We start from the raw sequence: 14,954 nt of genomic DNA, 5'->3' as shown, positions 1-14,954 counted from the left end.
CATAGAAGATTCAGATGGAGAATCTTCATTTGCAGTAAGGTCATCATTATCCTCATCATCCTCATCACTTTCGGAGTTTTCATGAGAAGGAATATTTGAAGAAGAGGAAGAACGTATTTTTCTCTTCTTTGAAGGAGGAGCAGTTGGTTTTTTCCTGCGAAGAGCACCTTTGCCTTTATCACCAGTCTTCGCAATATTGGCAGACTCTTCTATTTCAGCAATAATCTTCACACACAGATAGAAATAAGAAATAGAGGCAACAGTATACTGTTTAAAATCATAAGAGAATATTTATTACCTCATCTGTGTATGAGCGAAGAGATAACAAGGTACTAGCCTTCCCAGTTCTGTGATAGCTATCTTTCAGTTTCTGGATCTGTAGAATTTCGCAAGAACCAGCGAACAAATGAATAAAGATAAATAAAGAAATGTAAAGTGGGCGAAAATGGAAGAAACATACCTCTTTCTCCTTCTCGGGACAAGATAATACCCAAGGTTGATAAGTAGCGAGATTCTCAGGAAGAACATTTGACCCAGCAATGTAAGGTCCTTTCAGCATCAAGGGAAAAACACACCATTTATCATCTTTGGATTGGCGAGGAGTTGTGTTCTTACAAGAATGCCAATCAATGTATTACATGAGTATTTTACCTTCATCAATATTATCTTTCCTTTTCAGGCGAATACCCCAGCGAGTATTCTCTTTCTTCATGGAGATCAATTCATAATTCTCAAAGAAACTCGCTACTGTGTATTTTTCAGCGATTATCTCCAAATCTGCGAATTTAGGATCCCTAAGTTCTTTAGAGTAAAGAGATCCTTTACCAGAACCACGGTTAGCGAACTCCAGCATCAGACGGATGCAATCCCCACTAAGTTGGAAGATAGCTAGCGAAAATCCTGAGTGAGCGAGAATTTCATAGAACAAAGGAATATCTGGGTCATAAAGAGGAATGGGGAGACCTGCGAGAATTTGACCCTGCGAAACTATGATTGATTGATCATCATAATGTTGATCAGAGAAAAGTTTGATATAAAGAATTGATTTGGCACTTTCACCAGGAATGGTTGAAAGTGTGAAACCTTTCTCGGCAAGATCTTTTTGGGTTTCCTTAATAGTTTTCTCATGCTTTTGACCGCTTGGAGGCATATCTGAATTTAGAGTATGGGAATGGATGAAAAGTAAGAAAATTAAAGAAGGAAAAATTACAGTAGAAGAACTTACGGAAGAACAATAGAGTTGCAGAGATGAGAGAGTAAAAAGAGAAGAGAAAGTAAAAAGAAAATAGAAAGAAGAGTAAGAAGAATATATATAAGATTTTTTACTCGAAGAAATAAACACCATTAATGCGAAAAGACGTGAGCGGTTGAAAAGAAGCGGTTACAGAAGACGTGTCAAGAAATGGATGGAAGAAAGGATACATGTGATAAATGTAGAATATGAAGAGATAGACAGCTGCGGCATTTCTCACATCGTTCTCTACTTCGCAGAGAAGATATGAGAAGAGGCAATATGTAGGATCAGAATCTCGCAGCAATAATTCCTCAGCGAAATTATCAACAACACAACACAACAGCGTCGCAAAACAATTTCAGAAATGACATAATAAACGACGTCAGCTAAAATCATGAGAAAAATGTGATGGTCCTGCGAAAATAAGAGAGTTTTTGAGATTAACATTTGTAAGGTTGCGAGAATGTCGCAAGTCATATCCGAAAATAAAGGACAGATTAGTTGTCATCCACTATGTTATTCCCTATAAATAGTCGTTCAATGGTAAAGGAAGGAGAGAGATCTTTTTCTGAGTGAGAAGCAAGTAAATAGGAGAGATAAAATTTAGAGCAGTGGTTATTCTTGATTCCTTTATCTTTTCTTGTAAGATTGTTCAAAGATTCATCAATAAAATTAACATTGTTAATCTAAAATGGGTTGAATGTTAATGAAATCTTGTGAGGGGTGTAGTGTAGGATTTCCTGCAACTACAACACAGTTCTGGCTTAAGCAAGATAGTGGCCTGACAAGTCAGGTCAGTTAGACTCTGACTCAGCTGAGTTGTTTGAGTCAGCTTCTGAATTGGTCCGACTTAGACCGACTTGACTCGCCTGACTTTGACCGACTTAAACCGTTTGACCGGTGACCGGGCGGACTTTGCTGGTCACCTGAGACACTATTCCGACGACTTTTCCGGCAAACTTCCGGCCATTTTCGGTGACGCTTTTTGGCAGAGTTTCTACATGAGTTTTTCTCACTTTTGTGCCACATGGATTTTTATCTAATGGACTTTGAAGATTAGACCTAATTTTGGAACAAGAGGAGCTATAAAAGAGAAGACTTCTACAACTTTTGGGATAACGTATTCTACTTGGAGCTTTAGAGATAGCCGCAACTAGGGTTTGCTTTCGTATTTATTTTTCATCTTCTTTATTTGATTATTGATTATGATGAACTCCATAGCTATGAGTAGCTAAATCTCATATTATTGGTTAGGGATGTAGTCCTATATCTACAACTTGTGCTTGATTAATGCATTAGTTTTCTCTCTTGATTATCGTTCAAATCTCTATTGTTTTAATAATCACATGATTGATGTATTGTGATAGGACTTAGATGTTTGGTTAGTTAAGTGGCCAATTAATTGAACTTGCATCCTTGTCCATAGCTATTTTAGGATTTTTCATCAAGCGATAACCCTAAATAAAAGAGCATGATATGATTACGGTTTGTAGTGATACACTCTTGTAATCATATGTAGAGTTTGACCTTTGTCCGAGTTGTCATGCGCAATGTATGACAATTGTATTGATCAGCCTATTTCCACAACTTAATACTCCTGGGAATTAAACTTAATTAGTGCAAGGCGTTAGGTTATTCTTTAGGTAGAATTCACATTCACAGCTCTAATGTGTATGTTGATGAACTTAGGAAATCAGTAGAATATCTTGCTCTCTTGATACTCTAGGCTTTTGATAATAAAAGAGATTAAATTGTAATTCTAATCATGTATGCAAGAACATGTTTAAGATAGAAGATGAACTCCTTGACCAATATCTTTCTCTCATTGATTACAATCTACTATTTACTTTGCTTTTGATTTACTTTTATTGCTTACATAAAAATCAAAAATCCCCCCAATTGGTTACTTTAAGAGATTGAATACATAATAACTACAATTGCCTCTCTGTGGAAACAAACTCTTTCTTATCATATACTTTAGGAAAGTGAAATTATTTTTGACGCATACGACAACGATCAAATTTTGGCGCCGTTGCCGGGGAGGCATACGGCTAGTTATTAAGTTTTCAGTTTGTTTTCATCATTTTTGCTTCCATATTTGCTTTTTGTTTCTTGTTTCGTTTTTCTTACTTGTTTATGAGAATATTTTTTTCAGGTACCTATTCCCTGGCTTCTAAGAATTGGAACTATCCAAGGTGCGGGATAGCTACTCGAAGAGGCACAATACTCCAACCAAATCAAGACACGCCGGAAGAACAAGAGTTAGAAGTGGAAAAATAGTTACAACTAGAAGAGGAACGAGAGGTTCCATTCGTAGAAGAACTACCTTTTGAAGGAGAAGAAGAAGAAGCAATGGGTGATGCAAATCGTACACTCAAGGACTTGGCTTCTCATAAGTTGGATACACAACAATGGTGTATTCAAACAAACTCTACTTTCGAGATCAAGTCGGGGTTGCTTAGAGAATTACCCAAGTTCCATGGCATGGTGAATGAAGACCCAAACAAGCATCTTTTGGATTTCTACACCATTGTCACGGCCATGCTTCCACCGGATACTGATGCGGATGGTGCAATGTTGAAAGTGTTCTGATTCTCTTTGGCGGATAGTGCTAAGGATTGGTTGTATTACTTGCCTTCCGAGAGTGTCACAACATGGAATGGGTTGAAGAAACTCTTTTTAGGGAGATATTTTCCATCATCAAAGGATACTCAAATTCGCAAGGAGATTTGCGGGATGGAGCAAAATATGGGAGAATTTTTATATGAATGTTGGGAACGATACAAGAGATTGGTGGCAAGCTGTCCTCACCACCAATTTAGTGATGCAATGATAATCCAATACTTCTATGAAGGACTCCAAACAAGTGATAGGAATCTTCTTGACGATGTGGGTGGTGCACTAGTGAAAAAAACGGTGGCACAAGCTAGAGAGTTGATTGAAAACATGGCAGCCAACTCGCAACAATTCTTGAGTCGTGGTTCAGATGTGCGTCTTAGGAGAGTGAATGAAGTGAGAGAGGTCGAGGAACTTCGTCAACAAATAGGTAATATGACAGCGATGATGCAACAAGTTGCATCGCGGTGATACCAAAGTATTTTCAAGGGTATGAAGATCCCAATGAACAAGCTAATGCGGTCTTTCCAAATCGACAAAGACGGTATGATCCCTATTCCAACACTTACAATCCGGAATGGAGAGATCACCCAAATTTTAGCTATGCCAACAAGCAAGGAGCGGTGCAACAACCTACTTTCAACCGTCCGAGCGGATTTCAACCACAACAACAACAATTTCAGCAACAACAATTCCCACAACAACAACAACAACCTCAAAATAAGGGGTCAAATATGGAAGAGTTGCTGAAATATTTTATGCAAAGAACGGAGAGCACGGTTAAGGAGTTGCAAACTCAAGTTAGTTCTATGGCTATTGAGTTGAATCAGTTGAAGGCACAAAATGGTGGGAAACTCCCTTCTCAACCTATCAACCCAAAAGAGGGTGTCAATGCAATTACGTTGAGAAGTGGTACACAACTTGTACAACCCGAAGTTAATGATTCGGGCAAAGTGGAAACACCAAAGGAACCTGTTTTGGAGGAGAAAAATGAGGATTCTCCCCAAACTTCTGAGGTACCTATTTCTAACTCTAAAACTCCGGTTTCTACTTATGTTCCTCCTATACCTTTTCCTCGCAGATTTGCAAACTCCAAGAAGGCGGAACTAGAAAAGAAGATTTTAGACGTTCTCAAGAAGATCCATGTGAATATACCACTCATAGATGCAATCAAACAAGTTCCAAAGTATGCAAAGGTGTTGAAGAACTTGTGTACCAACAAGCAAAGGCTCCAAGGTAATGAAGTGCTAAGTGTGGGGGAGAATGCTTCGGCAATCTTACAACACAAACTCCCACTAAAGTGCAAGGATCCCGGTAGCTTTGACACTCCCGTCATAATTGATAACACCACATTTAACAAAGCTATGTTGTACTTAGGTGCATCCGTAAATGTTATGCCTGCATCTATGTATAATTCACTTGATCTTGGTCCTCTTAAAAAGGCTGGAATTGTATTGAAATTAGTCGATCGCTCTAATGTTTACCCAATGGGTATTGTTGAAGATATTCTTGTGCAGGTTAATCAACTAGTGTTTCCAGATGACTTTTGCGTGTTAGAGATGGATGAAGGTTCACCGGACTCATCTCTTCTATTGCTACTTGGGCGTCCCTTCATGAAAACGGCGAAAACCATTATTGATGTGGACAAGGGAACGCTGACTATGGAATTCGATGGAGAAATAATACGTTTCAACATTTTTGAGACGATGAGATATCCTAGTGATGTCCATTCTTGTTTCTCCATGGATGTGATGGATACATTGGCGCAACAAATGTTTGAGTTGAATGGTGCTGATACTTTGGAAACCGTGCTCACTACACCCATTGATGATGGTTTGGAGTACGGTGATGAGATTAAAGAAACCATTGGTTCTCTTGACTCATTACCGAAAAAATCTGCACTTAAGAATATTTCATATGCTTCTTTACCTTGCAATGATGAAAAGCTTGTTCCCTCTATTGTTAAATCTCCAAAGTTAGAATTGAAACCTCTTCCAAGTCACTTAAAGTACTTGTACTTGGGTGATAATGAAGATTTACCTGTGATTGTTTCTAATGAGCTTAGTGAATTACAGGAGAAAAAACTTCTAAGGGTGCTAAGGACGTACAATACAGCCATAGCATGGACAATTACCGATATCTAGGGTATAAGCCCTACCGTTTGTATGCACAACATCCGATTGGAAGACGATGCAAAGCCTACAAGGGAAGCGCAACGTCGTTTGAATCCTCCCATGATGGAAGTTTTGAAAAAGGAGATACTCAATCTTTTGGATGTGGGTGTTATCTACCCCATATCTGATAGCAAGTGGGTAAGCCCGGTACAAGTAGTACCAAAGAAATCAGGTGTGACGGTGGTGTAGAATGATAAGAATGAACTTGTCCCAACTCGTGTGCAAACCGGTTGGAGGGTTTGTATTGATTATAGAAAATTGAATGTCACCACTAGGAAGGATCACTTTCCATTACCTTTTATTGATCAAATGCTTGAACGTTTAGCTGGACATTCTTACTATTTCTTCCTTGATGGCTATTCAGGTTATAATCAGATTGTGATAGCACCGGAGGATCAAGAGAAAACCACTTTCACTTGTCCTTTCGGTACTTTTGCTTATAGAAGGATGCCTTTTGGCTTGTGCAATGCTCCAGCTACCTTTCAAAGGTGTATGGTAAGTATTTTCTCGGAATATGTTGAGAACATAATCGAAGTCTTCATGGATGACTTTAGTGTCTTTGGTGATTCATTTGACCTTTGCTTGCATAATTTATCATTAATCCTTGAACGATGTGTTGAAACAAATCTTGTGCTGAATTGGGAGAAGTGCCATTTCATGGTAACTCATGGCATAGTTTTAGGCCATATAATATCTTCTAAAGGCTCGGAAGTCGATAAATCTAAGATAGACCTTATTCGTGCTCTAAACCCTCCCACTACGGTGAGGGAGATACGCTCTTTTCTTGGTCATGCAGGTTTTTATCGTAGATTCATTAAGGACTTTTCCAAGATAGCATCACCACTTTGCAATTTATTGCAAAAAGATGTGGTTTTTAACTTTTATGATAAGTGTGTGGCGGCATTCAATCGTTTGAATGAACTTTTGATTTCAGCTCCTATCATTAAACCACCGGATTGGAGCAAACCTTTTGAGCTCATGTGTGATGCAAGTGATTATGTGTTTGTTGCGGTGCTTGAGCAGCGTGTGGGGAAGATACCTCATGCCATTTATTATGCTTCTAGGACACTCAATGAAGCCCAAAAAAACTACACAACCACTGAAAAAGAGTTATTAGCTATTGTTTTTGCTTTGGAAAAGTTTCGCTCTTATCTAATTGGTACAAAAGTTGTTGTCTTTTCTGATCATGCATCACTTAGGTATTTTCTTACAAAGAAAGGGGCGAAACTGAGGCTCATACGATGGATTTTTCTCTTGCAAGAATTTGATATAGAGATCAAAGACAAGAAAGGAATTGAGAACACCGTTGCGGATCATTTGATCCGTCTTGCTGTGGACAAGGAAGCTATCCCATTGCGTGAAAATTTCCCGGATGAGCAACTATTCTCAATTGCCTTTGGAGAACCATGGTATGCTGATATTGTTAATTACTTAATGTCTAAACAAATCCCAAAGAACTTGTCTCGTGCTGAGAGGGACAAACTTAAGAAGTTAGGAAACCAATACATATGGGATGATCCATACTTATGGAAACATTGTAGTGACCAAGTAATAAGAAGGTGCGTTCCCGAATCAGAATTTAATACTATCTTGTCTTTTTTGCCACTCATATGCTTGTGGAGGACATTTTGGGAGCAAGCGAACCGCTCTCAAGGTACTAGAATGTGGTTTCTTTTGGCCAACTTTGTTTAAGGATGCACATGCATTTTGTATCACATGTGATAGGTGCCAAAGAACAGGAAATCTAGGTGCTCGAAATCAAATGCCACAAACTATTATTCAATTTGTTGAGGTTTTTGATGTATGAGGAATTGAATTTATGGGCCCTTTTGTCAATTCTAGTGGGAATTATTATATTTTGCTTGTTATGGATTATGTCTCGAAATGGGTGGAAGCTAAGGCTACCACAACTAATGATTCTAAAGTTGTTTCAGATTTTGTGCAAGCAAATATATTTGTAAGGTTTGGAATTCCGAGAGCTATAATTAGAGATGGAGGCTCACACTTCAAAAACAGGTTCTTGCAAAGCTTGTTAAGGAAGTACAATGTGTCGCATAGGATTGCAACACCCTACCATCCACAAACAAATGGACAAGCCGAGGTTTCCAACCGGGAGGTGAAATCTATTCTTGAGAAGACGGTGAATACGACAAGGAAAGATTGGAGCATGCGACTTAATGATGCTTTGTGGGCATATAGAACCGCATACAAGACACCTATTGGGATGTCTCCCTTTAGGCTTGTGTATGGTAAACCTTGTCACTTACCGTGGAAATTGAGCATAATGCGTTTTGGGCTATTAAGCAATGCAACATGGAGTTGGATGGTGCTGGAAGGCAAAGGAAGTTGCAACTTCAAGAGTTAGAGGAGATTCGCAATGATGCATTTGAAAGCTCACGGATTTACAAATAAAAGGCTAAAGCATTTCATGATAGTATGATCACAAAGAAACAATTTTGCATTGGGCAGAAAGTGCTTTTGTTTAATTCTCTCTTGCAATTATTTTCGGGTAAATTAAGGTCACGTTGGATTGGACCTTTTATTGTGACTAATGTGTTTTCTCATGGTGCAGTGGAAATTCGTAGTTTATCTACAGGAAATGAACTTAAAGTAAATGGGCACCGGTTGAAGCCATACTACGAGAACTTCTCTTCGGAAATCGTGGAAGGAGTTAACCTTGTGGAAGTACTCCCTCTGGAGGAGCCTTAGAAAGCAAGGAGAAAGTCGGGTTGACGACTTTAAACCAAGCGCTAAATGGGAGGCAACCCACCGGTTTTGTATCTTTATCTTTATATTTATCTTTTTATTTTTAAGCATTTTATCTTTGTTTTTGCATATTATTTGCGGAATTTCCCACCTTGAACTCTACTTTGAATTCTACATTGAGGACAATGTAAAGCTTAAGTGTGGGGGAGCATTTATATGTTTGTATAGTTAGTTGATTTGATGCCTTTAGTGAAAACATTAGAAAAAAATAGAAAAAACAGAAGAAAAAAAAACAATGATAAACTCCAAAGTCTAGCAACTTGTGCCTTACACTAATGGAAACATCGTGGTTGTAGGAGTTGAGGAACCCATTAGTAGAGTCTATTCATATGAAAACGAACAAAATATAAAAATACATAATATGTTAGTTGTCACCATATCTCGGAGTCGTCACCATATCATGTTCTATTTTTATTTTTCCATATTTATTTATTGTTTCTCTAAGTGAATTGGTGGGGCACGAACATCAAATTGTTATCACTGCTAGGATGAAATAGTGTGATTGAGTTACTAAAAAAAAGACTGACCAATTGACCAAAAGGAATAAATTTGGCACTTGGATAAAGCAATATTTATGTGTTCTCCCTGTCTTCGTCGCCTAAGCAAGCGTGGAGTGTAGGATCCAAGGGAACTATCATGTAATCTGCTGACAAGAAACATGCGCTTGGATCCACAAGATCCAATCATGATGTCATTGAAAAAAAATGAAAAAAATGAAAAGAAAAAAAAAGAAAAGAAAAGAAAAAAATATTATTATGTTGAATAAAATCGATCACTGGTTCCCTTGTATATGCCAGTGAATTGATCTAGAATTAAGGTTGTCGACCGCTGGCTCCCTTGTATATGCCAGCTGTGTTGGTATTAGAATTCAGACCAGTAGCTCAATCCAATAGGGTTTTTAGGTTTGTTTTGGCAGTGACCTTTAGACAGATATGGGAAACACTGTTCACCTTAGTCAACAGTTCGCCACCATCTACTTTCTATATCCATCTTCTTAATCTTTTCATGTGATTGTGGTTGATTAGATTCTGAGTATTGTGGTTGTGTTCAACTCTCTGATTAAGCTATATTACTAATTTATGAGTGAATTGGATTCGAAAGTGGGTACTTCCTCCTATAACCATTGACTGTATGCCATCGAATAAAAAAAATTGTTTAGTGTCATTAAATTGTCACAAGTAGCTGGATTTTGGAAGAGAAGATTTTGTAGGTACACCTCTTGTAAACTTTCACGAGACTATAACTCGTCCACTAGGGACACCTAAGGGTTCAAAGGCCTGTTATTCATGCTAAGAGTAACCGTATCCTCAGCGACACGGAGTTGTATGTATGTTTTATAATTATTTTGTTTGATTTTCTCGAGGACTATCAAAGTCTAAGTGTGGGGGAATTTGATAGGTGTCTAAAACAACTAATTTTATATCTAGTATTTATGTTTTCTTTGCTAGGTTTTCTTGTAAATTATGTATCTTATGTTTGTTTTTGAGTATTTAGATACTTTGGAGTCATTTGGAACAAAAGAAGGAGAACATGGAAAAAAAGATACAAATGTTGTTGGAGGTGAACTACTTCTCATGATTTGTTTTATTTCTTCATCTATGTCTGAAAAGCATGTCGGTTTTAGTGATGAAAATTATTTGTCTGAAAAATATGACAGCTTTAGTGATGAATTGAAATTGAAGAGAGAAAGTGAATCTGAGAAGTAAGAGGGAGGAATCGTCTTTGCACAAGCAAACACTATCAGAAGCCGAGTTAAGGGGTAACTCTATTTTGGAGGAGTACTAAAGACAGTCAGTTGTGGTTAAGGGGAAGCCAGTTTAGCCCTTATCCAAAGGATGGGTGTGCTGTTAGCACCCAAATCCAGCCTAACCCTATATCGAGAAGAATCCTCTTCTTTCTTAATCATTTCGTACATCTGAAATTGAGAAATGAAGAAAAGCAGCGCAAGCTGCTGCTGTTATAACCAAGAAACAGATCGAGGAATTGAGAGAAGAGGAGCTGAAATTCAGGGGCGAGATGAAGTGAAGAAATTGAAATGGGCTTCTACCATTGTTCTAGGTGTTGATGCTTCAGAGAGGAACAACTAATGAGTATTCTGAGATTTCAAGGGATATGAAAGAGTGGGTTTTGAGTTGAATCTGCGTTGGTGTTCTATTGAGATGGGAATTGAGGAGAAATTGAATTTAAGAAGGAAATTACAAGCTGGGTTTGGATTCAATTGGTAATTGGTAGCAAAAAGGGGATCTGAGTTGTTTCTGGTGGAGACATTGATGAGGTGAGTTATGGGTATGAATCAGATGGACAGGGAATGGAATCAGAGATCGAGAATGGGTGTTGAATTCGAAATGGGTTTGTTGGTTTGGAGCTTGAATCTGATAATGTTTGTTGGTCGAGAAAATGATATTGTGCTTAAAGGGTTTTTGACAGGATTATGTTGCTGTGAGATCAAGAGAGGAGCGGTAGGGTTTGAACTGAGACTGCAGGAAGCTAGAGGCAGTGAAGATTTGATTGAGGTTTTACAAAGAAATGTGAGCTGAGAAGAATGGGGTTTATTGTTTGTTGTTAATATTCCAGGAAGGAATCTGTGCTTGAGCTGAGACATATTGTGTTATGCTATGAGGTGGCTTGCTGATGTTGTTTGCATGATTCATTGTGGTGCAGGGATCTAATGCTGCTAAGAAGTGTAGCTGGAGTTCAAGATTGCAGTCAAGGATGGATTCATGGAGTTGAGTGCAAGTGATGCTGATTGCAGACTAGGCTAGGAAGTGTTATGGCCTGTTGTGGCTCTGTAATGGTTGCTAGAGCAAATGTTGTTGCTCCTAGAGTGAGATTGCAGGTAGCGGTGCTGCTGTGTGTGGTGTCATGGTTATGCAGCCGTTATGGGTTTTGACTGAAGTGTTGGCTGGAAGAATGTGGAAGTGATGATGAGCTGCAGATATAGAACAAATGGGTTCCAGTGATGGTGAGATGGGAATGGAAGTGGTAGTGATTTGAGATGGAAGCAGTGAAGAAACTGTTGGCAGTAATGAGTTGGAGAATGTTTGCAAAGAGCTGAGCAGCTGGTAGAGTTGCAGTTGGAGTAGCAACTGTTGCTAGTGGAATATAGCAGATGGAATTGCAGCTGTGTCAAATTGCAGGCTGGACTTAGAAGTGGGTGCAGTTTTAGGAGTTGAAGATGGCAGGGTCCTAACTGATGTCGAGCTGCAGTTGATTTGAAGCTTGTGGTGGTGTCTGAAGCTACAAAAGAGAGGAGTTCGTCATGCTGGTAATGTTATTGCAGTTGCAGCTGAGGTGTGAGCAGTATAGCAGTGAAGCACAATGATTGTGCAGCATAAGATATGGCTGGAGGAGCCATTATGCACAATGATCGTGCAGCAGTAGATATGGCTGGATTGAGCTGTGTGATGCACCATCATTGTGCAACACACAGTTCTGGCTTAAGCAAGACAGTGGCCTGACAAGTCAGGTCAGTTAGACTCTGACTCAGCTGAGTTGTTTGAGTCAGCTTCTGAATCGGTCTGACTTTGACCGACTTGACTCGCCTGACTTTGACCGAGTTGAACCGTTTGACCGGTGACCGGGCGGACTTTGCCGGTCACCTGAGACACTATTCCGATAACTTTTCTGGCCAACTTCCGGCCATTCCGACGACGTTTTTGGCAGAGTTTCTACATGGGTTTTTCTCACTTTTGGGCCACATGGATTTTTATCTAATGGACTTTGAAGATTAGACCTAATTTTGGAACAAGAGGAGCTATAAAAGAGAAGACTTCTACAACTTTTGGGATAATGTATTCTACTTGGAGCTTTGGAGATAGCCGCAACTAGGGTTTGCTTTCGTATTTATTTTTCATATTCTTTATTTGATTATTGATTATGATGAACTCCATAGCTAGCTAAATCTCTTATTATTGGTTAAGGATGTAGTCCTATATCTACAACTTGTGATTGATTAATGCATTAGTTTTCTCTCTTGATTATCGTTCAAATCTCTATTGTTTTAATAATCACATGATTGATGTATTGTGATAGGACTTAGATGTTTGGTTAGTTAAGTGGCCAATTAATTGAACTTTCATCCTTGTCCATAGCTATTTTAGGATTTTTCATCAAGCGATAACCCTAAATACAAGAGCATGATATGATTACGGTTTGTAGTGATACATTCTTGTAATCATATGTAGAGTTTGACCTTTGTCCGAGTTGTCATGCGCAATGTATGGCAATTGCATTGATTAGCCTATTTCCACAACTTAATGCTCCTGGGAATTGAACTTAATTAGCGAAAGGCGTTAGGTTATTCTTTAGGTAGAATTCACATACGTAGCTCTAATGTGTATGTTGATGAACTTAGGAAATCAATAGAATATCTTGCTCTCTTGATACTCTAGGCTTTTGATAATAAAAGAGATTAAATTGTAATTCTAATCATGTATGCAAGCACATGTTTAAGATAGAAGATGAACTCCTTGACCAATATCTTTCTCTCATTGATTACAATCTACTATTTTCTTTGCTTTTGATTTACTTTTATTGCTTACATAAAAATCAAAAATCCCCCCCAATTGGTTACTTTAAGAAATTGAATACATAATAACTACAATTGCTTCTCTGTGGAAACGAACTCTTTCTTATCATATACTTTAGGAAAGTGAAATTATTTTTGACGCATATGACAGCGATAAGAAGGAGAGAAAAATATAAAATAATTGTTGATCAAAGAAGAAAAATTTGAAAGTTAATTAGGAAGACAAAACCAAAATAGATTTTTAGATAACAATTTATATTACTATCATCTATTGAGTAAGAAACAATCCTACGCTTATGATAGTTTTTTCTTTTTAAAATAAAGCCGATTATATTAACCCCAACTAAAAAAAGGAGAAAAAAAAATACTTGAAAGTATAATCAAACGGTAACTCAAATAAGGAATTCATGACTTAAACAAAATAAGTGAATTAAAAGATTTTTTGAGTTCCACAACACCATATTGGTGGAAATCAAATAAGTCGTAAATGGGCAAGTGATTGTGTTATAATCTTCGTTAATTGCCTAACATTCAGGAGTTAGAGTTGTGTTCATAATATATTTATGTAGATCAAACAGAAAAAATTAAAAGATTATTTAAACCTCCTATAAAAATCAATTAATATTTTTATAATACTAGATTTCGAACGAAATAGTTATATGAAGATCAATTAATTATTCATAAGTAAATTATAAGATCTGAAGAAAAAATAATCTCCAATAACTCTTAATAGATCAGCGAAGGGCGTGTTGATTACGTGTTATGAATAGAGAATGATACGGAAAATAGAAAAAAGAAGAAGAAAGAAATCCTATTCATGTACGTTTACAAAGATTTAGGGCTCTACTTATAGACTTTAGATACTTGATGCCCAAGTAATAGGGTCCCACTAAAATGTTCATCTTTATGATAACTGCAGTTTATAATAAAAGAAAATTGTATTTTTAACACATTAGATATACTTTTAAGAACCCACAATTGGGGATACTCCCACAAAGTGGGGATACTTCAGGTTAAATAGAATTGGATTTAGAGCTTAATAGTCATAACACTCATATTATGTATATTCTCACACCATCTTTCCACTTTGAAGCTGGAGAAGCAAGACTGCCCCAATGGCCTCAAGTTCTTTCTTGCAGTTCTCATTCAAACCGTAGTAGTCTAAGACTCTATCAATCATCAACATTCCTTAACATTTAGGGAACGATACACACATGCATATAGCATTTCTAGCTACCAAAGGGTTTTAATATTCCTGTGATTGTCAAAATTTTCATAAAGTGAAGTATCAAGATGTCTCAAAATTTTCATTAAGAAAAATAAGAAGTAAATATATAATTGTTGTAAGATAAAAAAGACAATTACCTTAGGACTAATTTAGGAAAGCGTCCAAGCATGAAGGGATAATAAACATTTTCCTCAATTTGCATAACCACCATCTCTATATTTTCCGAAGGAAAATTCACCAACTCTCTCCAATACCCATCGAAAAGGTAGTAGACCACATCGTTATAAGTACCCCAACTACGGTATCTGAGAAGGTAATTAAATTGCCTTTCATGTAAGAGTTCGGGAATGACTCTTTTAAATACTCTGTCTGCTCTGCCAGTGTCATTATCCGGAATATGCCATGCAA

The 14,954-nt window shown here is 37.6% G+C and overlaps 1 protein-coding gene across 1 annotated transcript; it reads left to right on the top strand.

The window, feature by feature from the left end:
- Window positions 1-10,715: 10,715 nt before the first annotated feature.
- Window positions 10,716-12,573, top strand: LOC113300262. Its single transcript, XM_026549474.1, has 2 exons — window positions 10,716-11,318; window positions 11,452-12,573. Exons 1-2 carry the CDS (start codon window positions 11,073-11,075, stop codon window positions 11,518-11,520), a joined length of 315 nt encoding a protein of 104 aa, XP_026405259.1. The 5' UTR covers window positions 10,716-11,072; the 3' UTR covers window positions 11,521-12,573.
- The last annotated feature ends 2,381 nt before the right edge of the window (window positions 12,574-14,954 follow it).

This window comes from Papaver somniferum, chromosome 7 (assembly GCF_003573695.1).
Source record: "Papaver somniferum cultivar HN1 chromosome 7, ASM357369v1, whole genome shotgun sequence".
Lineage (NCBI taxonomy): Eukaryota > Viridiplantae > Streptophyta > Magnoliopsida > Ranunculales > Papaveraceae > Papaver > Papaver somniferum.
This window is presented reverse-complemented; position numbering and strand designations above follow the sequence as displayed.